Source organism: Enoplosus armatus, chromosome 6, assembly GCF_043641665.1.
Source record: "Enoplosus armatus isolate fEnoArm2 chromosome 6, fEnoArm2.hap1, whole genome shotgun sequence".
NCBI lineage: Eukaryota > Metazoa > Chordata > Actinopteri > Centrarchiformes > Enoplosidae > Enoplosus > Enoplosus armatus.
In genome coordinates, this window is record NC_092185.1 from 23,047,887 (window position 1) to 23,071,354 (window position 23,468).

Consider the following 23,468-nt stretch of genomic DNA (forward strand, 5'->3'; position numbering starts at 1 on the left):
TGAAATGAAATGACCTCCAGAAATCAGAATCAGCTTTATTGGCCAAGTATGTGTATGTGTACACATCCAAGAAATGTGACTCCAGTTTAAGTTGCTGTCAGTGTACTAACACACAGTTCCAAGAACAGTTTATAGAAATAGACATAACGCTAAAACAAGGACAACAAAGGTGAACAAAGATAGGCAAAAATAAACATAGAACTATGATGTACAATGACCAACAACATACAATGTCTAAGTCAAATGTTTATGTAAATTGTAAACAAATACAAATAGTGCAAAAGAATAATGAATGGATAAATATTGAATGGATACATTTTGAATGGGTAATGTAATAGATTACTTTATATACATGAAGTGGGTAGTTTTGTACAGTATATGCTATTATACATATATACTGTATATATAGTGTGCAAGACTTATATTTGACAATGATGATGGAGTCTGAGCATATTAAGACATTTCCTGGTTCTCTGCAGTGCCAGAAGCACCACGAGTAGACCCCCAGACCATGTCAAGTACACTTGGATACATCTGGAGGTTTGTCTGATGTTCTAACCCTAACCCTTGGATCCACTGGCACACCTGCATTTACTGGGGGACAGTTTTTTTTTCCAACCATGAGTGTTTTTAGATTCTAAAGAAAGTATTATAAATATAAGAGTGACCGAAAGGGAATCATTCTCAAGAAAATGTAGATTGAAAACGGGGGTTGCAGAGGCAATGAGAAACACAAAGTCCATAAAGTGTGGTCGAGAAATAACAGAAGAAAGTTCCACATTGGAGTACAACACAAGGTGATCCTTTGCTGTGGCCAGTTATTCCATAAGTGGGTTAATAAACGGATGTCTGCTTCTTTTTGCCTATGTCTGACATTACAAGCACACACGTCACACTACAATAGCTATGAGCCACAGAGAAAATTGCTACGCTAAATATCTATAATATTCATACTATCTTACCCGGCTAAACATTATTGGGAAGACATTTTCACATCGTCATATTATTGTGTGCATTCCAGCTACAAAGATGTGTGAGGCGATGACCGCCTGCCCTACTTACAGTGGTCAAACACCAAACACGTACCTTCAGTGCTCTGTAGTAACCTCATATGGAGCTGTAAATTTACCAACGTGTGTACGTGCGTACGACTGACGCGCAATAGGTGGACAGAGGGTCAGGATGTTGATATACACAGCTATACTCAGCTAACTGCTAAAGCAGTAGCTAATAAGAGAGACGAACGCGTTGTGAAATGTTCCACTTGACGGGTCATGATAGGAGAATCAGTTCACCTGCTGTGCTACGGATGCCTGTAGCGTTGTTGCTACTCTGTATCCATGGCAACACCAAGATAACATGACGTTTTAACATGCTGCCTTCCCGTACTGTCTTAAAGTTTGAAACCTGCCACCAATTCAACAAAGCGCCATTAAGGAGTATCGTGGCAGGTTAAATTGTACATTTAAGGGTTACAGGGCATGAAAGCCTTAGCAACAATTCAAGTAAAGTCTGAAGTACAAGTCCAAGTACCTTGGTTTGCGAAACAAACTACCAAAGAGCAAATGTGGTATTCTATGTTATAATGATAACTTAGCCTACGTCACTGTGACAGATTCTTATTGTTTCCACACAAAAAGGTCTTAGAGAAGTGGAGTTTACGTGGAACTGCGAATGCCGCACCAGTTGAACCGGAAAGTTCTCGCTGTCCGCTCGCAGCTGGACTCTGCTGAGAATGACGTGAAGTGGAGGCTTTTCCTTGGCAGTGAGTTATCACCATGCAAATGTGTTTATTAAAGTGTAACATGTTTTTTTTTCTGTACGTAAACGGCACGCTATGCATTCCTTATGTTCATTTAAAACGAAAAACCTTTAACGAAAGACTACTTCTAACCGCTGGATAAGCATGTTGATTTAAGGCAAAACATAATTCTACTTTTTTTTTGTCCCAGCGCTCTTTGTCAATCATTTACATTCTGTTGGGTAAACAAATACGTGTGAGTTGGAAGAATCAATAGGGCAATGGGTAAGCTGCAAGTTTGCAACACGTTTTATTTGTCCCTGTGCCTGCCTGTGTCCTGCACCCCCGTGTCCGCGTGAGTGGGCGCGCGTGGACTGATGACAGTCTGATTAAGCTTCCGTATTGTAAACCGAGGTCTCTCAGAGATTCCCGCCGCTCTGCCGTTGGCCAGGAGTGAACAGTTTTCCCGGCAGGCCAGGTACTGTCATGACGCTTCCACTGGTCTGACTTCAGATTCTGTGCCCGGCCCGCCTCTCCACTCCCTCCGCCTCCGGCTGCGTACTGACCGAGACAAAGCCCCGTCCAGCACCACAGCTGCCTGAGAGAAACATGGGACCCGCAGGGCGCCTCTGCTCGGTCCTGCCGCTTGTGTTCTTGCTGGGGCTTCATCACTCCTCGGGTTTCTGGATCGTCAACGTTGTCTTCCCGCCCGCGGCCAAACCCAGAGCACCAAACAACAGCACTCCACCTCTCATTATCGGTAAGAGTAGGGCTTGGTATGGTTACTTTAATCTTTTTCTTTAATGTTTTTTTTTGTGTGTGTGGAGAATCTTAGATGTCAGACTATCTGTGCAGCTATTTCCCCACCTGGGCAAAGCAGGCAAGAGGGGCCCTGAAAGCTCCATCCTCAGTGTTTTTCCTCTGGTTTGTGCTAATTGAATTGAAAATCTGTGTGGGAATATGCACCAATAAAGTAATAAAGTGCAACATCAACTGATATGATAAGGGCCTTAAGGTGGGCCCCACTTTGTTCTCTTTCTTCTTTCTTCTTGAGTTTAAATACCTTCTGTTAGTTCAGTTTTGTACTCACTTGTTGCATGTTCCTAAATACATTTGTTTTTAACCTAAAAACTGCACACACTGCAGAAGAAGGGTGTGTGTGTGGGGGGGGTTAATAACTGCACAGCAGCTTTATTTCTGTCTGACTAACTGACTGTTTGTGCATTGATGTCGGGGCTATCAGTGAGGTTGTACACTGCACTCTGTACATTTGACCCTGTATTTTACTGTTTGTTTCCTGCTTATCTAGGTCATACTCACGCTGTTTAGGCTCAAAGGGCCAAAAAGTGATTCGGTGGTCATGCTCCTCACTGGCCCTCCATACTCCAGCTGTAGGGGCTTTACTCGGTCTGGCCGTCAATTTGGGCCTCAACCAATTTTTGGTCAACACATACGCCCCTCAACTCACGACTGCTTCTTCATTTCTCATAATAATTCTTCATCTCATGTTATTATCTCAGGTCTTCATTTGTAACATTGAGAGTCGGGTGAAAGATTATTCTGTAGAGTATTACAGTTCGTCTTTGTCTTTGTCAACCAGGAATATGACTCTTTGGACCTTACTGGATCCGGTTCAGCCAAACTCTTCCTGCTGGAGCAGCGTAAAGTTTTCTGTCTAATTAAAACAACATGAGGAAGGTGTTACACTCAATTGCACAAGTGTGTGCAAACATTATAAAAAAAAACTAATATACAGTGAAATGCCAGTGCTGGTCTACATAATATAAAATCTTCGCCCAATAGCTGTGTGTCAGTGACATCAGAAGACAGTAAAAGAATGAATCATGGCCCCCTGATTGTGATGTAGTGCAGTAAAAACATCTGCACCATCTGGACATCCTTCTTCCTCTTCTTTACACATACATTAGGCGTTATTAAAGGTTTTTAAGCAAACTTGCGGTCTACTTCTGTCGGTCCCCCTTTTCAGTCATCCTGCAACTCACTACGTTTGACATCAACTTTTACATGCATAGTAAAATATTAGTCAAAGATGTAGGTGTTTGTGTGCACTGCCCTTATTGGCAATCAGATTTTTAAGAATACGCTGCAGGACATTTCCTCTTCCCACCGCTTATGACTCATTGTTTACAGTCAAAAGGTCGGGATGCGCGCATCCTACTGCAGAGGAGTTCCAAGTGGAGGACAGCCAATGAAGTGTAGGGGTTTCTGGTCTATAATGGTTGGTTATCCAAATCGAGGGTGTTGTATGCTGTACAGATTGTAAAGCCCTTTGAGGCAAACTTGTGATATTGGGCTGGACAAATAAAATTGACTTGAGTTGTCACTGCTTACATGTGTCCACCAAAAAGTGACTTCCCCCTCTAAACTTTTCTGATTGTTTCATTTGACTGCTTGTCAGAGATCCGAAGAGGAAAAACGATCCAAAAAAAACCGAACAAATTTAGGGATAAGTCCGATGAATATGAATGTATGTAGCACCACAATGTTTTCTTTACGTCCTCCTATTCCATTAAGCGTCCCCCTCAGATTCCCAGGTTGGGACCCGCCGACCTGCAGTATACTTAACCTTTTAGTGCTTACCCTGCACTGTGATTCACTGATGTGGGTGGTGTGTGTGTGTTTGCGTGTCCAGTGCCAGGGAACTTGGGGAACCGTCTGGAAGCTAAGATAGACAAGCCGACGCTGGTCCACTGGATGTGCTACAAGAAAAGTGAACACTGGTTCCCCCTGTGGATTGACCTCAACATGTTCATGCCTATAGGTGTAGACTGCTGGATTGATAATATTAGGTACCACTTTTAATGCCTATATCTGTTTCACCTTTCACGTGCACATACCATAACATTTTCTTATACCTGTATGTAATGAAGGGTCTAGCATTTTGTTACTCTGCTACCTTAAATGTCCCAGTCTGGTCCAAGCAGAACCACAAAATTTTTGTTCTTTTTCAGATACTATTAAAAGTCACATTAGAGAATGTTTTTGCCAAACTAGACTGACATGAATGTCTATGTGCGTGCCCCAGACTTGTTTACAACAGGACGTCTCGGCGGTCTTCCAACTCACCGGGGGTGCAGGTGCGGGTGCCAGGATTTGGGCAGACATATCCCATTGAGTTTCTTGACTACAACAAACTGGCGGGTGAGAGAAATACATCTGTACTGGTGGGTTTGGGGTTAGTGGAGTCTGTAAATGTTTCATGACAGCAATGACGTATTGTAGGTCTGCTTAATTCCTACACTAGCTTTCTTAATTAAATATCTCAATTGCACTTTGTAGCTCAGCTGCTTTGTGCCAAGTAGTGTTGATTTAATTGCTGTTTTTTTGCAGGTTATTTTCACACTATGGTGCAACATTTGGTCCACGTGGGCTACACCCGAAACGAGACAGTCCGAGGAGCACCGTACGACTGGAGATTAGCTCCTAGTAAGTAGCAAAAGTACACATGCACCCTCACATGCAAACGCACTCACACTGTAACTGGAGCTACAGCTAGCACACACTCACCGGTGGAATTGCTATCTTGAGAGAAAACTCTGCAGCATGCGGGAGAAGTTTGGCTTCAAGGCTTTCTTGCAGAAGGCTTCCCAACACGTGGTTAACGCTGTGAAACGTTAGCAGTTCGGTTAGGTTTAGGCACCGTAAGTAGTAGTTCAATGTTGACTTCTTATTTTAACCCAAACCATGATCTTTTCCTAAACCTAGCCAAGTAGTTTTGTTGCCTAAACGTAAAAATAATAAGGCAAATTGTCAAAATTTGTCTCACATAGGAATTGAACCATATTCTCCTGGATGAAAGGCCTGTGTTTGAGCCATTCATCCACCACAACCACGTCCCCTGATAGACTTTGATGCTCTTTGTACTATGGCAGAAAGGTTTCCTAAGTCCTCTTTATGCTGGCGATGATGATGATTGTACATTACGCACGCTTATACATGCACTTATCGAAGTTCCTGCCTGCAACCCTCCTGTTATCCCCCCTCGCCCCTGCAGATGAGAATGTGGAGTATTTCACGAAGCTGCAGGACCTGGTTGAGGAGATGTACGACCAGTACCAGCAGCCTGTTTACCTGCTGGCACACAGCATGGGCTGCCACTACGTCCTCTACTTCCTCAACCACCAGCCTCAGGCCTGGAAGGACAAGTACATCCGGGGCTTCATTTCCCTGGGCGCTCCATGGGGGGGTGCTGTTAAAACACTTAGAGTCATGGCATCAGGTAATGGCAAAGCACTTAGAATAGAATACAGTACAATAGAAGAGGCTAGTAAATGGATCTGCACCTGGCACTGTCAATACAACAATAACAATACAACTGTTAACTTTGTGGAACAACCAATTAAGTATTTCATATTTGATCCATTTAATCAAGTGTCCCACAAAACTGTACATTCTTGCTTCTCATATTTGCACCTGTAACTGTGATTTATAACCCTCCCCCATATTTGACTTGGCTCTTCACTGAAGGTGAAAATGACGGCATCCCGATGATTTCCAACATCAAGATCCGCGAGGAGCAGAGGATGACAACGACGAATCCCTGGATGCTGCCGTCTGCGGTAGCCTGGACAAAGGACCACGTGTTCATCTCCACACCGACCTTCAACTACACCAACCAGGACTACCAGCGCCTCTTCACAGACATCAATTTTGAGGACGGCTGGTAACTGATAGCTTTAAGGATTAACAAAAGCTGTGCCATCACACGCCTCAGTTTTAGACAAACTATATTCCTGAATCAATCTAAATGCTTCGGAACTGTTAATGATTTGCAATACAGTGACTACTTAGTGGCAGTGGTAACCTATGATCGGTTTTATTTTAGGTAAATTACTTCTTTGGGAGTTGATAAGTGTGTAGTCTTTGCATTAGGTGTCCCTCCACCCTGATAGATAGTAGTGTACAGGACAGTATTTCATTGTGGGTGCAGCTGCTGCTATGCCTGACCTATACCTTATTGTCAGGTATAGCAGTTAATGATAGAACATTTTAAAGCCCCCATGTGTAGAATTTTCATTTTCATCTTCAAAACCACTTTGATGGCTAACATTTTTGTTTGTAGAAAAATCCGGAGGTGTCTTATTTGACACCACCTCTGAGCGATGCCAAAGTCAGAAATGTTCAAATCCAGCACATATAGTAGGGGCTTTAATCCTGCAATGATTGAATGATTGTTTTGGCCACTTGGGGGCAGCAGAACAACTGCACAATGAGAGCGAACCAGAGTGAACCAAAACAAAAAGTTTCAGGCTGATTTGCCACCAAAACAATGAGCTCGAAGGGGAACTTCAAAGACTGGTTTTGGGGAATACTACTACAGAGTTGTATAACGCCATTTGCGCCTCCAGAGGGAGCTGCACGAAATCTGATAAATGTCCTCAGTCAGTCGGTTGGGGCTGAAAACTACAAGTTAGAAAATGAAAGAAATCTGGAGGTGTGGGGTTAGAAAGAAGTGAGTTTACCAAACTTCTATAGCCCACTCCTCATCTCTGCTTGAGTGTATGTACAGTAGCGTGAATCAAGTTGAGTTGCATTGTGGGTAATGTGGGAGACGAGTTTTAGACGAGGAAGAAGAATGCATGGAATAAAAAAGACAATATCTCTGGCTCCGCTGCATCAATTTTGATCCATTCCTTTTAAAACTGTCCATCGTGAGTCGATTATGTTAAAGCAGTGTGACGCTAAATCTTTAAAAGACTTTAAAATCTTTTAAAGTTGTTATAAAGTTCCATGGAGCTGAGGGGAACTGCAGAGCCAGGTGATAAATCTCTGAGGCTTCATCACTACGAACGACCCCATTCACAAGTAGCCATATAATCCATTATTTATGTAAAAAGTCTGATTGTTACTGCTTTAAAGTTTTGGTCCGTGTAACACTCCGTTTCACAACCCCCCTTATCCTCTTCTCGGTTCCAGGCACATGTGGGAGGACACCAAGAACCTCACCGGTGATCTCCACCCACCTGGTGTGGAGGTGTGGTGTATGTATGGCGTGGGGCTTCCAACCCCGGTAACATACATTTACGACGAGGACTTTCCCAACGTGGACCCAGTGGACTTTGTTTACGCCGACGGGGACGACACAGTGGACAGCTTTAGCATGAGCCTTTGCAAACGCTGGGCGGAGCAGCAGGAGAAGCCCATCCATGTTACAGAGTTCCGGGGGCTTGCCCACCTCGACATAGTGTTCCATGAAAAGGTGCTCAACTTAATACAGCATATCCTGGAGGGCAAATCAGACACGCCCAGAGAGATTGACGTCCGCTCTGGAATGAAATAGCAGACAACAGCATTTTAGAGTTTAAAAAAACACTACCTAGTTGGCGTTTTAGTCTGTTCAAGTGTCAAGCAAAAAAAAAAAGAAAAACACATTCCACGTAGCTCCAACATTTATTAGTACCCCCTCTTAGCCCAAGTAGGTGCAACAGTTCAAAACCAATCTGGACCCTCCCAGCCCATAAACTTGACCCCCTTATCTAACCCATAAGAACCCATGGTGACACCAGTGTAACACACACTTCAAAGGCCCCAGAATCTTCCTTATACAGCTTTGTGCTTGATCTCAACTCATTAAGTCCCTGAGCGACATACACAAAACATCCTGGTGTGGTGGTCATGTCACAGTCATGTGACTGTGACAGGTCGGGACCTTTTCAAAATGGTGGTGTGACATGTAAACACAAGTGAAGGAAGCAACTCATTTCAAAAAGCCTGTATTTTGATACTAAATGTAAGTTAAAACCCATTTAACGATTCTAATACTTTAAAAGTGTTTCCTGTATACAGTCAACCTGTTTTGACCATATTTCTTGAACAAATTAATATAAAACCATAAAACAAGTAAATTTACCATAAACGCCCAACGTAACGTATATGTACCATCGATGTGGTCCACTTGGTCTGTGGTGTATTCCCCATAATTTTCCTTCAAGGGGAGATGGGTCTGGGTTCTTATGGGCTGAACTAAAGGCTGATGACTTGCAGTATGGGTTTGACTCTGATCTGTTTATTTCCAAGCTGTGTATTTTGTTGTATCTCCTTTATATTTGATGGTGATCATGACGAGACTTATGGTGGCTATCATAGTACACATAATTATGGCAATAGGGATTTCTGTTTATGATGGTTCATTTAATGTTGTGGTCGGTGTAGTCTCATCACGGCCCATTCAGGCAACTTCAAATGCTGTTCCATACATCGTTATGAAAATACACAGTTCTTTACTTTTGATGGATGATGGACATCACATCATTATTAGTGCACACACACACACACACACACACATTTGTCATATTCTAGTTAGACTGTGACTGTAATGAATAGCAGCCTATTTTTACAGTGTATGATGTCCCTGTAATATTTCTATTAGGATTTATATATTTTTAGAAATTTGTATAAAATCTTTTTCAACAATGATTATGAGATCACTTTTCCCTCAGGCTCATATACAGTAGCTTATGCACGCACAGTAAACCAATGTGAAATGATTATGATTGTTATATACTGTCGTGTATTTGACCTCTTCCACTTACAATAAAGCATCGGATGTCACAGAGGTCACGTGTCTGAAAATGATTAGTTTACATCCAGTACAAACGGCAAACCTTATCTCTCTGCGCGCCCGTACGATTACATCTGCGGTCGATGACTTTTCACTTGATTGCTGGAGTTGCCGGGTGGATTGCTCTTTAATCTGGACCTCGTGATCACCGCGCCACCGTCTTGCTCACTGATCGTCGTCAACTGTTAAACATCGTGGTCAATTTTACTTAAGCAGCAAGCCAGCAAAGCGCCGCTGCAGACCAACACACACACTCCGAAGAGGCGACCATGTCCGCTGGGCTATGAGACACCGGGAGCCATGGCGGCTTGGCACCGAATAACCGCCCTCTCTCTGCTGCTCCAAGTCGGTTTGTTGTTGTTGCTGTTGTCGGCTCGGAGCAGCGGGAGACCGCTGGAGGAATGTCTCGACAAGTCTTGTCAGCCCCCGAGACCCCCCGTGGTTCTCAGTAAGTGTTCGCAGTGTTTTAAGGTGTTTATAGTCTTGTTCACTTTACTGTCTGTGGCGAAATAGTCGAGCAATTTACTGTCACCCCTCAGCCTGCTCATCAACAGCTAGCGACGTAGGGTGATAGTCAAAACAAGCCAAACTCCATTCAAAATGAACACAATTTAATGTCTCTTCGCTTGTCGCAAACATTATATGAAACTTGAAGTATGACTCAACACGTTTCCAATTACTATTTGGCCAGCCTTGAATTCGGCTAGCACATAGTCATCCGATTTTTATATACGTCTATTAAATTTTCACTTTTGTGAATGTTTGGCCCAGCGATTCCCCTTGGAGAGCAGTGGGCATCCTACCCGGTTGTATGTCGAATTTTATTTGAAGAAAGGCAATTTTGAGTGTTACGTTGTATGCCATCGATTCCATAAATGCGTTTAGTCATTGTCTGTTGAGGCTTTCATTTCGCTTTCAAGGAGGTCGTCCTAACATTGCTGTATTTGTGAACGGAGTTTGGCTTGGACATTGTCGAGGAGAGGAACTGGGGTAGAAAAGGATGCACTTATTACCACAATTAGGCTGACATGTATTTGCGAGATTTAGTAAACATTTAAACTTTCTTGCTGCGCGCGTGTGTGTGTGTGTGTGTGTGTGTGTGTGTGTGTGTGTGTGTGTGTGAAGGTTGGCTGTTTCCAGTCAGGTCATATGACTTAGCTGGAACAGAACATGACTCTCCAGCACTGCAGCCAATACATTTATCAGGATAAATGGGAAGTCTCTAAATAGACTTTTCTAGACTCGGTTTAATGTAACAACAAAGTGTGTAACTTATGTTTCAATTTAATTGAAAACATAACCGCAGGATTGAAACATAAGTCCCCCCCGTCACTGAGTCACTGAAAGGGTCTTGGGTTTAGAGGAATCTTATCAGTGTTTGGCTAAATTACAACCGCGGCCTCTGTGTGTCTACATGAGTGTGTGATAAGAGTCTTTGTAACTGCTTGACCCACAGTCATCTCCTGCTGTTCGTTTGTGCTTGTGGTTGAGCAGTGGAATATAACAGTTATAGACACAGGGGTGCGTTCGGCTTCTCCGTTACACTGGCGGCGAGGCAACCAAAGGGCCTGTTCATTGGGGGGGATGAAGTGTATCTTTGTGGGTTTTTGTTTCTAAGAGTCTAAAAGGTCTAACAAAAAAAAAAAAAGGTCTGACATTTCCACTAAGAGCTGGCCTTATAACATAAGTAGTCGTTGCTTTGGACTGCTGTTGTGTTATGTTTTGTGCATGCTGTTTTGAGCTTGTGCAGAGGAGGAGAAACGCAAGAAGGAGCAAAATGGCAAATAAGTTAAGCTGCCTGCGTGGTCTCATTTCAAGTTGACTTACTGATAACTGACTAAATCTGCGTACATCAGAAATACGTATGACAGGAATGAGGTAATCGCTGAGGAGCAGCGTGTTACTGCCATTGGGCTTTATTATAATGTATATCCACATTAACAGTAATAAGTACAAAAACTTTCACGTCATTTTGGACAATCCTGCGTTGACAGCGATGGTGCTGTTGCCCATATGTGACTCATTGCCGATTCTGCTCGTTGCAGTTCCGGGGGATCTGGGAAACCAATTGGAGGCGAAGCTGGATAAACCCAGTGTGGTCCATTACATCTGCTACAAGAAGACTGATGCCTTCTTCACCCTGTGGCTCAACCTGGAGCTGCTGGTGCCTGTAGCCATCGACTGCTGGATAGACAACATAAGGTATGACGCGGGTTTGTCTGTTTACATCCACACATCAGGAAAGTGCCTCGCCAAAATTCACAAGAATCTTCTCTTGCGAAAGGTTCATCGATGACTATTATCATGTGATGATTAGTGTGGTATTTTTCTGTGGTCACCCAGGAGGTCAAAATATTTCACCATTGCTGTTTTTAGTGGGGAAGTTCAGTGAAAACATGCTGTGGTGCAAATTCCAAAACTGCAAATACTTGGAAGTGCAGTTGATAGGACAGGGGGAGTAGGTAGATGGGTTCGACGACCTGGTTGACATTCTGACAGTCGTCAACCTGCTCTGGATAAACTGACCTTTGAACCCTCCATGCTTCAACAAGGTATGGAAGGAAACAAAGGTTGAGATGGCACTCCTTTCAATGTCTCCATCAGCAGCCAACTGAAAAAGACTGGCATGTCAGACATTGAGTGAGCCTTTATTTTAGCCATTCATCTGATCTCATATGCTTTGTTAGTGAATCCTGTGATGTCCAGAAACTATTTTTTTTATATATTGTTATGGTTTACTCATTTAGACATGAGAACTGCGCGCTACAACACCTCAAAATTCGATAATGACAATTGTTGTGATGCCGTTAAATAGAGAGACATTTTGCAGTAATTGGTGATCTGGTCCCTTCGTTAAGACGTGGCTTTACTAATCCAGGCCAACATGATGTTAGCCAGACACAATGATTCTGCTAGCACTCGTGTATTGAACTTCTGACCTCTTAAACTGCTGTTAGACGACTGATTTGTTAATCTGTTATCTTGACTAACGGTGTGCTCTCATTGTGATACATGAGTAGGGAGTGGAAACCACTCATATCCCCGGCTGATCATGTGATTGCACTTATGCCTGGCTGACATGACACAGCACTACTACAAGCAGCGCATTTGTATTGTGAATCTGTCTTTTTGAAATAATTGACCTATGATTCATGAACTTAAATGTATGCAGCACTTGTATGTGAGTACATTTAATACTAGTGTTTATGGGGTTAATCTTTTGCGCACTTTTGCAAGTTTGGGCTTAAAGCTTAAAGAGACGTTTCCAGGATAATGGTAAATGCTAAAACATATTGTATACAGTAGAGCAAGCAAACAAAGCCCCAGTTTAAGTAATAAATAATCCATAAAATTACCCAGAACCTAGACTCCTTTAATGACAGACTAACAGTCTGTGGGTGGGACATGAGAGTCATGCTACAGGTTTGTACGTGTTTAGGTGCGTCAGGCTAAATGGACTCGGTAAAAGTGCAACTGTATGAGTCACCGAGTTTTAACCCTCATAAGTTAAACAAAAATAATGCTAGGATTAGGATTTGCACTATGTTCGAAAATAAGGAGTACTTATCCAGCAAACGGTACATTTACAGCTAAACTCTAAATGTCATTGTAGTTTGCAAATATTTGAAAACCCAGATATGTTCTCTCACATCTGCATCAGATTTTCAAAAAACGCAACTAACAAGTTGGTGGAACGATGGTGGTTTAAAACGGGAAGTGTTCCTGTTGCCTCGTAGTAAGATGTATTTGTGAGTGCGTGTGTGGTTCACCTCAGATGCAGAACCGACACTGATCGAATTCTCCTTATGACTGTGTGTGTGTGTGTGTGTGTGTGTGTGTGTGTGTGTGTGTGTGTGTGTGTGTGTGTGTGTGTGTGTGTGTGTGTGTGTGTGTGTGTGTGTGTGTGTGCAGGCTGATCTATAACAGGACCACACACACCACCTCGCCCCCGCCGGGTGTGGACATCCGTGTCCCGGGATTCGGACAGACGTTTTCACTGGAGTATCTGGACCCCAGCAAACGCAGTGTGGGTGAGTTGAAGGCCAAAACCAAACAGTTCTTTTTGAGACGTGAGCATCGGGCAAAATGTCCTCGGTTCCCAATATTGTCAAAGATAGATGAACAATTATCAGACTATTACTAGTATTAGTAAGCGACTGAAATGTGTGATGCTTTATTTTCCTCTTGTCTCGTGTGTGTGTGTGTGTGTGTGTGTGTGTGTGTGTGTCTGTCAGGCATGTATTTCTTTACTATAGTGCAGGCGCTGGTAGAGTGGGGCTACACCAGAGATGATGACGTCAGAGGAGCTCCCTACGATTGGAGGAAAGCCCCCAGTAAGCAACCACACACACACACACACACACACACACACACACACACACGTATACAAACAGGATGACTTGCATTCATCCCCTGAACCTTCCTCCTAACCCATGAATGATGAACTTTTATTTTGAAAGGCAGTGAAGTCTGAATAAATGGGGGGTAAATAACCTGGGGAAGTCTCTGGGAAATTTTACCCATCAGGCCACATTTTTCAAGTGGCCCACTCCCATTTTTGTTTCTGTCCACACCAGGAAGGAATCCAACGTTAAGTCTTGGAAGCGCTCCTGCCTAATAATGAGAATGCAGGGAATTTCCCAGCAGGGCCAGCGGGGGAGCTTAGTTTACTCATCTTCTCTGTTGCTCTCTTCTCCTCCACCAGATGAGAATAAAGAGTACTTCCTGGCGCTGCAGCAGATGATCGAAGAGATGGCGGAGAAGGCGGGCGGGCCCGTGGTGCTCATCGCTCACAGCATGGGCAACATGTACACCTTGTACTTCCTCCACCAGCAGCCACAGGCCTGGAAAGACCGCTACATCAAGGCTTTCGTCTCTCTGGGACCACCGTGGGCGGGGGTGGCCAAGACCCTCCGAGTGGTCACCTCTGGTGAGAGGTCTAACCCATTATGCGTCATGTTTGGTAGTAGGCAAGAACCGCTGGCTCCCCGCCCTCCCAGAAGTCTGTGTGCCAGTGTAGCACGATGAACAGAGGCACAAAATGCCATCATGGACTCAATAATACACTCAGACTGCCACACAGCAGTCCTGCCCCACACATGCCTCGACGAAATGAATAAGCAAAAGTTAGCACATTGGTGCATTAGAATAGATACAACTTTATATATATATATATTAAGATAAATAAAATATTCATACATTGACACTTGATTAAAGTCACTTGACGTCTCATGTACAGAAATGACTCAAATGTACCAATGAGCAAAGAAAAGTCATGACTTTTCAAGGAAGAAAAAAAATAAAAACATGAAGTGAAGCTAGCAGAAGTGGAACACACTTCCTAAATGAAAACAGAAAGAAAAGTTTATGGGAAGACTTAAGAACATATTTACCGCCATAAACCTATTATTAGCAACACTAAGCACAGCAGAAAAGTAGGAAATAAGACTAGGAGGCGGTTGCACCAGCTCAAATTTAGCCTAGTTATAACGTAAGTGTTAGCTAAGTGGAGATTTACACATGATTAAATTCATTTGTGTGCTGCAACCTGTTTTAATTGATGATAAGGAGTTGTTCCTAAAGATTTACACCTCCTAACTTCAAGGTGTAATTGTCGCGGAGCTAACTGAACCAACTGTTGACGCTACGTTTGGCTTGCTGACACACGAGCCCTGTTTTAGGTGGAAGAGTGAAAGACATAATGCGCAATATGGTCGACACATTGTAAATTAGGAAGATTTTACATTGCATTTCACGCCATTCAACCCAGTCCAGGATTTTCCAAGAATTTTTCATGCCCTGTTCACAAACAACAAAAGGTGCAACTACACAAACATTAAAACACATGGCTACACCGAACACTTGTCTGATCAAGACTAAATATCTGGTCAGAGCTGAGAAACAAACAAAACAAACAAAAAAAAAAAGTCAGACAGTTTCTAAACGGCTAACCTTTTTAAGTTTTCAAACATTCAGTCGTCTTTAGCCTTTTTGTTTTTAGATGATGTGATGGGAACAGGTGGTGTAAAAACCCCATTAACTGCTCTCACCCACCCTTTGTTCCTCCACCAGATTTCTTCATAACTGCTCAGACCAAATTGCATAAAAGACAGTTTATGTCAGATCCTGTATGTTGGTAAATGTTTCCCCGCCCGTGACCCTGACACACTCAGGATTAAACAATACTTTACAGTATCATTTATTTAATTAATTAGAATTTAATTTGAATGTAATTTAATTACACTGTATGTTTGTGTGTCAGAGCAGTGTGGGGTTTTTTTTTTTGTAAGATGCCACACAGTGAAACTCCTCGCTGGTTTTGGGTCTGTGGCTGGAAATTCTCAGCTCCGTTTCGGTTCTCCATCACTGGTTTCCTTTCTCTGCCTACAGGTGATAACAACCGCATCCCAGTGATCAGCCCGTTGAAGATTCGCTCCCAGCAACGGACGGCTGTCTCCACCTCCTGGCTGCTCCCTTATGCCCACTCCTGGCCCAAAGATAAGGTCCGTGTGTGTTCATGTGTGTTAGCAGACAGGCATTCGACGTTTTCTTTCCTACTAGGGAGACTTCAATTTTATCCTGTTTTTGGTCACATTTAGTTTCCGTCTTTGTTTCCTTTCTTTTGTCCACGTCTCTTGGCTTTCTGAGCGTTCAGTATCTGTAAACAGTGGAAATTTCCTATGGACATTTAACCTTAAAGCCGTACTGATTACTATATGTTTACATTATGAATTAGTAGTACAGACGCACTCTGTTTTAGCGTCTTTATACACATATTTTTGGATTCCCCACGACCAAACTCAACTCACATGAACCTTGTTCCCAGCTGCAGCAGGCAGCTTTTTTCAGCTCTGATAAACCCACTGTATGTTACCTGTCCAAGTAGCAGGTGAACATAGTGGAGCATTTAGCAGCTAAAGAGCCAGGTATCTCTCTCAGGAGGACAAGGACAAAAGGAGAGATGAGGGGGAGAGTGACAAGAAGACGAGTCCAAATGAATAACCTGGTCTTTGGTAGGAGTGACTGAATGAAAAGACTGAAAAACTATTTTTTCCCCTATCTACCATCAGGTCTTGGTGCAGACGCCCGCCGCCAACTACACTGTGTTGGACTACAAGCGGCTCTACTCGGACATCGGTTTTGAGGATGGTTGGCTGATGCGGCAGGACACAGAGCCGCTGGTGTCCGACCTCGCGCCTCCCGGCGTGGCCGTCCACTGCTTGTACGGCAGCGGCGTCCCCACCTCCGAGGCCTTCCAGTACTCGGACAAGTTCCCCGACGTGGAGCCCACGGTGGTGTACGGCGACGGCGACGGGACGGTGAACCTGCTGAGCGCCGTCCAGTGCGGGAGGTGGGTGGGGAAGCAGAAACAGCCTGTGACGTTAAAAGAGCTTCCAGGGAACGAACATGTGAACATGTTGCTGAACTTCACGACCGTGGCTTACATCAAGACTGTGCTGTTCTCCCCGTGACGCTGGCAGAAACCGAGGGACTGGCTTGCAGGGAAGACTGGCTGTACTCAGACATACACTGTAATATGAGAGACAGACAGGGACCGACACATCTCGCCTGTCTCTCTGAACATTTACAGCCAAAATATTTCCCTTTACACGCCACATTGCTTCAGATTTGTAGTACAATTGCAGAATCAAAGTTTTAAATTCATTTTATATCTGTAATTATACAATAATTACGTTGATGTCAGGTTGTTTACTGTCGAGTAATGACTTTTATATTGGTCTCAGCTTTCAAAGAACCCGAGATTTTACCTACTAAATCCACGTTATTATGATAAAGGACGTGTAAAAAGACAGGGATATACTGTGTGTGCCACTTTCTGAATTATTAATCAAAGTCAGATCGTTTTATTAACGTTGTGAAAGAGATTTCTGAACTCCTTTGACTCTAATGTTGTTAGGCTAACGCACATACTGTGTTTGTGTCTTTCTCAGTGCTACAGGTCATGTTTCAGTGCTTGGTATATGTTGCAAATGATCTAACAAACCTAAGTAGACTTTTACCAAAACAGTCATTTGATTTCTAGTGATTTTTTTTTTTAATTATTATTTTGCATGTAGCCAAGCTGTAAGTCCCTGGTGGTTGGAGGACTTTTTATTGTGTTGTCCATGTTACACGAGTCGTGCGCTGAAGGACTGGAACCATACCTGGGATATGGAAGGTGGTTTTAGTCACATTGAAGCCCATCAATCAAACAAAACAGCTTAAGACAAAAAAAAAAACTTAACTCAGTAGCTTTGAACCACATCTCAGGTCTTAATCAATGAAAGGAGTTAGCTCCTTTTGATTGGGTTTGCTCTATTCATTGATGAAGCCCATGAGATGCAGCTGAAAGCCCTAGAAAAAGCTGGGGGGCCTTGAGTCCTGTCAGAGTCTTGAAAACTCTACCATTTGACTCAACAGTGAAACAAAAAGATTTGAAAAATAGTTACTAGCTCTCCCCAGGGCTCTCAACTGCATCTCATGGTCTTCTTCAATGAATGGAATTTGCTCGAGATACTTCTGTTGTCCTGTCCTATGTTCCATGCTTGGGCCATGTGATGACAACTGTATCCACTGACGAAGATCATGACATGTAGGTGAAAGCACCAGAAAATCTAGTAAGTGGACCTTGAGTTTCTATTTTGTCAAAACATAGGTCAAGAGAGAGCTTTGAAGCTCTTTATCTTTTTGCCCAGGCTTGGTTCGGTTCGAGTGCCTGGTGGCTGGATTGACACGTGCACAAATGAAGGGACTTCTATCGTTTTATGGTATAAATCAGATTTTCTTATTATTTGGTATATCCTGTTTAAGTTTAGACAGCCTGGAACAGTTCCCATTGCAGAGTTAAAAACCCGACTCCCTGTCCTTGTGGACATGCAGCCAGAATCTCTGTGAACTGTGTGATTACACTGTGCCATCCAGCCCTCCTCTGGGCCAGACCAAGCTCGTATACTCCCAAGTATCATATCTGCTGTGAACTATCATACATGTGTGTCATAAACATGTGTTGCCTTCTACAGAGTAAATATTTCAAATCTTGCATTCAGCCATTGCCTCTTCTTTGTGCAGTAATGTCTGGTAAACTTTCCACACTGTTTAAAAATACATTCTGTTTTTGAGCTTTAGGACAGTTCTGTCATAGTTTTCCTGGAAAAAGCTGGAGATGAAGAGTAATTTGTCACCATGAGGTTAACTCAGTAAGCAGTCCTTTTTACTGCATTAACTGGTGACTAACTGCCTCCTGTGTTCATTGTCAATGAGGTAAATGGCAAGATATGACTGTGTGTTGGAACCACATGGTGAGGTTTCAAAACTGATAGAGTCCACAACTTCCTCTCTAATGTGCCACTTCCCACACATGCATCACACACGTCAATCTTTCTGAACCCTGATCACATCTCATAGCATGACTATTGTCACATGCAAACACAAAAACAAGAATAAAACCAGTAGAAACTTTATTTATGTACAACATTCAAATAATGCCATCGAGCCTTGATTGTCTTTGTTTGCGATGCGCCACATATCTGTCAGCAGTTAATAAAAGAATACAACATATCATTGCATCACTACATGGGTGCATTCATTTGCAGGCTCATCTCCTAAAAACTTTGAGAACATTTCAGGATTACCTGAGGCGCTGGTTACTGGCATCCTTACACTCCAACACTTTAATAACAGCTGTATTGAATCTGGTGAGTCCTCCTGGCGTGGCAGCGTTGACACGAGAGGTTTTGGTCATGTTGGATATTATACTTGTTTTGGCTTTCACCATATCCTTTCATTCGTTCCTCGTTCTTGATTTGATCACGTGTGTGTGTGTGGCTCACTCGTGTGGAATACATATGTCAAATTTTAGGGTTTCAAAGGGAAGCGGAAGGTCTTGTTTCCCGTCCTGCAGCGCAGCTCCCCACAGTCCAACCTCAGGAGGAATGGTCCGTCTTCATGGCCGTCAACCAGACTCTTAACAGTCAGAGACATATGAGCAGGGATCAGCTGGAAAATTCTGTGCAAGTCATTCGGTCAAAACGGCACAACACACATGCAAAACTGCTGCAAGCTTTTGACAAAGTTTCTGAGGCACACATATGAAACCTAAATCCAAACTAGAGCCCGACTGTTGGTTGAGAGTTTTCAAAATCTGTTAACAGTTTAGCGGCTGATAAGGATGCATTCAGTTTGGTTATTAGAGAGTTATGACCTGAGCGGGGCATTTTACAGTTAACAAATGAAGTTGTCACTGCTCTCTGGTGCACACACCATGTGATGGAGAATTACCTCACACATCTCACGCATTTTTGTACTGCAGTTTCACATCGGCCAACACGTATGCTGGTACAGATACAGCTGCGATATATTCATATCTACGGAAGCCATGCTTGCAGTTATTTTTTTTACTGCCGTTATCTCGGATAATGAAGCTTGTTTTCTCTTGATAACGGGTTCATGTATCTCGTAGTCTCCTCCCTAAATTACAAGGAATCTGAATGTTATCTATGCACAGCACTCCTGATGTCTGATAAACCTTATAAGCAGAATAATAAGAGGAACGGACCTTTTGTTTTCTCGTGATAACGGGTTGATTATCTCGTTTTCTCAAGATAACGAAATGATTAACTAATCTCGAGGTAAAGGCATTAAAAAAATAATAATTGCAAGCACGGCCGACATATTGGTCTAGTTCCAAACTTTACAATGGACTAAGGAACTATAGCATACATTTGGATTCAGAGGAAACAGTGAAATATTTTCAAAAGGAACACAATGATGTCAGTGTTGAAAGTTAGGATGGACAGACAGAAGACGTCCCAGTACCTGCAGCTCCTGCATGCACTCCTTCATCTGTCCCGCCACGTCTCCAGCACACCAGGCCAGGCTCACATGGAAAGATGGATCCTGGAGAACACATGGGGTGATTTGTTCACATTTCTAAGACAAAATGATTTACAATCATTCACTGACTGATAATTCTTTCTACAACACATCCCACTGAACACTGTGCTAGGTATTCCAAGCTATGTCCCACTAGCTTGAATCAAAATGAAAAAGAAATGCTTGCTACAGCATAGAAGAACATCCCATTAACTTACTAATTTAGACCCTGCAGATTCACTGTATTTTCTGAGGTATTGACACTTCAACAACAGAAAAAGGACTCATTCAAACTTATGAGTGACACATACACTGGTCCAGCTACAGACCCCAAAGGATACAAGCAATGTGTGTGTGTGTGTGTGTGTGTGTGTGTGTGTGTTAAAAATGTGTTGATCAGTTACCTTATAGAAAGTGTCCAGGCGAAACTCTGTCATTGTTTTGTCCACTGCTTGGACCAGGTCCAACAACTGAGCATGCCCGGTACACACTTCCATCCCCAGAAACGTCCTGCATGGGGACAGACAGACCATGAAGAAGGAGTTAGCAAAACAGACAAGTCAGACACACATAATGAATTTTAATTATTTGGCCAATTGTAAAATAATGAAAATGTGATGGCAGGTGACCAAGTCATATATTTGGACTATTGACTGTACCTTGTCCTCTCAGCGTTACAGTAGACCCTCAGTCTCCCCGCTGAACACACAAACCTGGCAACAAGAAACGCAGCTAGAATGAGAATTCCACTATTAATCAGCTTCTGGTGTAATTTTCATATCGTTTCCTAATTCATTTTTACTATTCCACCTACTCCGATCCTCTAGGACGCTGCTGCAAATATAGTTTTATTCACCTTGCCTTGAGAGTTATTATAGAGATATAATATTTATGTTAATGCAACGATTATATTTAACTGCACTCTCTTCCTCATTTAATTTCCTTTTGACTTACTATCTGGCCTTTTTTTAAGTGATATGAGGTTTTTATTTTCACCAGCACATCCCTTTTTAAAAAAAAAATTTTGTACTGGTATTCTCGTCTCGCAGGTTCCTGTGGATCGTGGTCCTGGTACGCCTGGCTGCTGCTGCCATGGGCCCGCTCGACTCTCATCGCTACAGTTATTATTTTTAGTCGTAGTTCTGTTACTATTAAAGTTGTTATTGCTATTATTAATCATATCTCATTTATTATTACAGCTGTAACTACTATTATCTGTCATATTTCCATTATTATAATTATAGCTGCTATGGCTACTGCTGGTGCCATACATCTCTGTCTGTCTGTCTGTCTGTTTCTCTCTCTCTCTCTCCAACCCAACCGGTCAAAGCAGATGACCCCCCCCCTACCTAGAGTCTGGTTCTGCTCGAGGTTTCTGCCTCTTAAAAGGAAGTTTTTCCTCGCCACTGTCGCCATAGTGCTTGCTCATGGTGGGAACTGTTGGGTCTCTGTAGTAACATTATAAATGTCGGTCTAGACCTGCTCTATTTTGTAAAGTGTCATGAGATGACTTTTGTTGTGATTTGGCGCTATATAAATAAAACTGAACTGAATTGAATTGAATTCAGGGTTTTACTTTTTTGTCACCTGTCCCACAAATTACTTTCTGGACACACTGTATATGCCTTGCAAATGGCTTGCAAACTCAATGGCGAACGCAGGTGTAAAGCACTAAAAAAGTGAACAAATCAAATCAAAAGAAAATCAATCAATCAAAAAAATTAAAAAAGACGATGGAATCTTTGGTATTTGAGCAGACCTCTTGCAGTGCACCAGGCCTGCCCGGAGGCTCTGTGTGAAGGGTTGGATCCAGTGGTGCCTCAGCACCACCGTCTGTGACAGGCTGAGGTGGAACTCCTCCTGCGGGGTCAGAGCTGCACCGTGGGCCCTCGCTACTGAGAGCAGCTCCTCCAACAGCTCCCCGAACTCCTCCTCGGGATGGTCTGGCGTGGCGAGGACAGAAAAACATACACACAAGACACCAGATTAGGTGAGGAATCAGGTTGAACAAATGCTCGATCGATCGTCAACAGGACAATGTGCTGGTCTCACATGGCAGATAAACATAGGTGGCCCAGTTTCCTCTCTCATGTTTGAAGGAGCGGATGCGTCCACCATGAAGAGCGCTGTCTTCAGTCTGTGAGTCCACCTCTTCTGGAAACATGGCCAACAGGCACCCAGGAAGAGGCAGCCTGCAGGTCCAATAACAGTGGTCACTTCATTGTAATGTTTCCTATTGCAGTCAATGGCTGCCCAGTTTGAAAACTCATGTCCGACGCTTAATTGAAAAAGCAAGTTTGAATAGGTTCATCAGCCACGAGCTGAAGTTAATTGATTACATTTAAAGCTTGCTGGACGATTTAGCATGCAAGTTTAATAAGCAATCCTGGCCATACGTTAAAATGTGATGAATGGTGTTTGCTGTGTCGTCCTCTTTCTCCACACAGTCTCTGGTGAATCATGCTCTCCCACTCAGCCTACAAAAAAAAAAAAAACACCACACACCGTGTTTTAGGAGCCTGCTGCTCAATTTTGGGCTTCTTCCTCACTGGGTCGCCGTCGTTACCGTCATCTTCCTCTTGACACTTTCGAGAGCAACTTTTGTTTGGATCCGCCGCCTCGCTTTCCTCCTCCGAGCTGCTGCTGTAGCCGACCAACATGCTGAAGAGCGTCACGCGTCAGGACGTATCACACATTATACATGAGGATTAGCTCAAAGAGAAATGTACGTAGTTGTTTAAACTATAGGGGGGAAAAACGTCTTTGCTCGGCTTCAAAGCGTATTTTCCAGCGGCTTCAGCGTCAAACAGCCGGCAAACCCGAGCTTCCGATGTAAACAACCTGTAGTCATGATAATTTGGGTCCCAGTGAAACACAGCCCCACCTCTAATCAGTTCCACCGTCAGACGTTTGCCACAACAATATGCGTACAGTGCACAGATCAGGAACCGTGTGTGCTGTGATGGGCCCGGCTTAAAATATTCCTAGGAGTTTGTCAAAAATTGACTTATGTCATGACAACATTTAAAAGAGGTGACAGGTTCAGTTGAAACTGGAAGATGTCATTCTTTTGAATCATAGTTTTGACGTATAACACACAAACACATTTTCTCTTTAGGACAACAAGAATAGATAGAATAGAGTAGACAGGCATATACACGTGGTGAATGAGATTACTTTTGCAGGACTGTGACATTAAAGCTCTGATACACTAGGTTCCGGGTGTGCATGTGTGTGTGTGTTGTGAGCATGCCAATTAACTCTTGGTTTATT

The 23,468-nt window shown here is 43.1% G+C and overlaps 3 protein-coding genes across 4 annotated transcripts; 2 read left to right on the forward strand and 1 right to left on the reverse strand.

Annotated features, from left to right (window-relative positions):
• Positions 1–2,350: 2,350 nt before the first annotated feature.
• lcat (lecithin-cholesterol acyltransferase) lies at positions 2,351–8,042 on the forward strand. The gene is made up of 7 exons (XM_070907540.1): positions 2,351–2,501; positions 4,395–4,551; positions 4,788–4,903; positions 5,093–5,188; positions 5,757–5,981; positions 6,230–6,425; positions 7,679–8,042. Exons 1-7 carry the CDS (start codon positions 2,351–2,353, stop codon positions 8,040–8,042), a joined length of 1,305 nt encoding a protein of 434 aa, XP_070763641.1.
• A 1,581-nt stretch (positions 8,043–9,623) lies between these two features.
• Positions 9,624–18,369, forward strand: pla2g15 (phospholipase A2, group XV). The gene is made up of 7 exons (XM_070906772.1): positions 9,624–9,771; positions 11,369–11,525; positions 13,236–13,354; positions 13,559–13,657; positions 14,029–14,253; positions 15,714–15,826; positions 16,394–18,369. The coding sequence occupies exons 1-7, from the start codon at positions 9,624–9,626 to the stop codon at positions 16,793–16,795; spliced, it is 1,263 nt and encodes a 420-aa protein (XP_070762873.1). The 3' UTR covers positions 16,796–18,369.
• A 395-nt stretch (positions 18,370–18,764) lies between these two features.
• Positions 18,765–23,009, reverse strand: usb1 (U6 snRNA biogenesis 1). Of its 2 annotated transcripts, XM_070907455.1 has the most exons (8): positions 22,701–23,009; positions 22,514–22,516; positions 22,248–22,387; positions 21,955–22,138; positions 20,855–20,908; positions 20,600–20,705; positions 20,139–20,219; positions 18,765–19,286 (listed from the first exon to the last, which is right to left on the reverse strand). In XM_070907455.1, exons 1-8 carry the CDS (start codon positions 22,853–22,855, stop codon positions 19,179–19,181), a joined length of 831 nt encoding a protein of 276 aa, XP_070763556.1. In that variant the 5' UTR covers positions 22,856–23,009; the 3' UTR covers positions 18,765–19,178. The 2 variants fall into 2 exon arrangements, with proteins under 2 accessions (XP_070763556.1, XP_070763554.1); XM_070907453.1 differs by lacking the exon at positions 22,514–22,516.
• Positions 23,010–23,468: the final 459 nt, after the last annotated feature.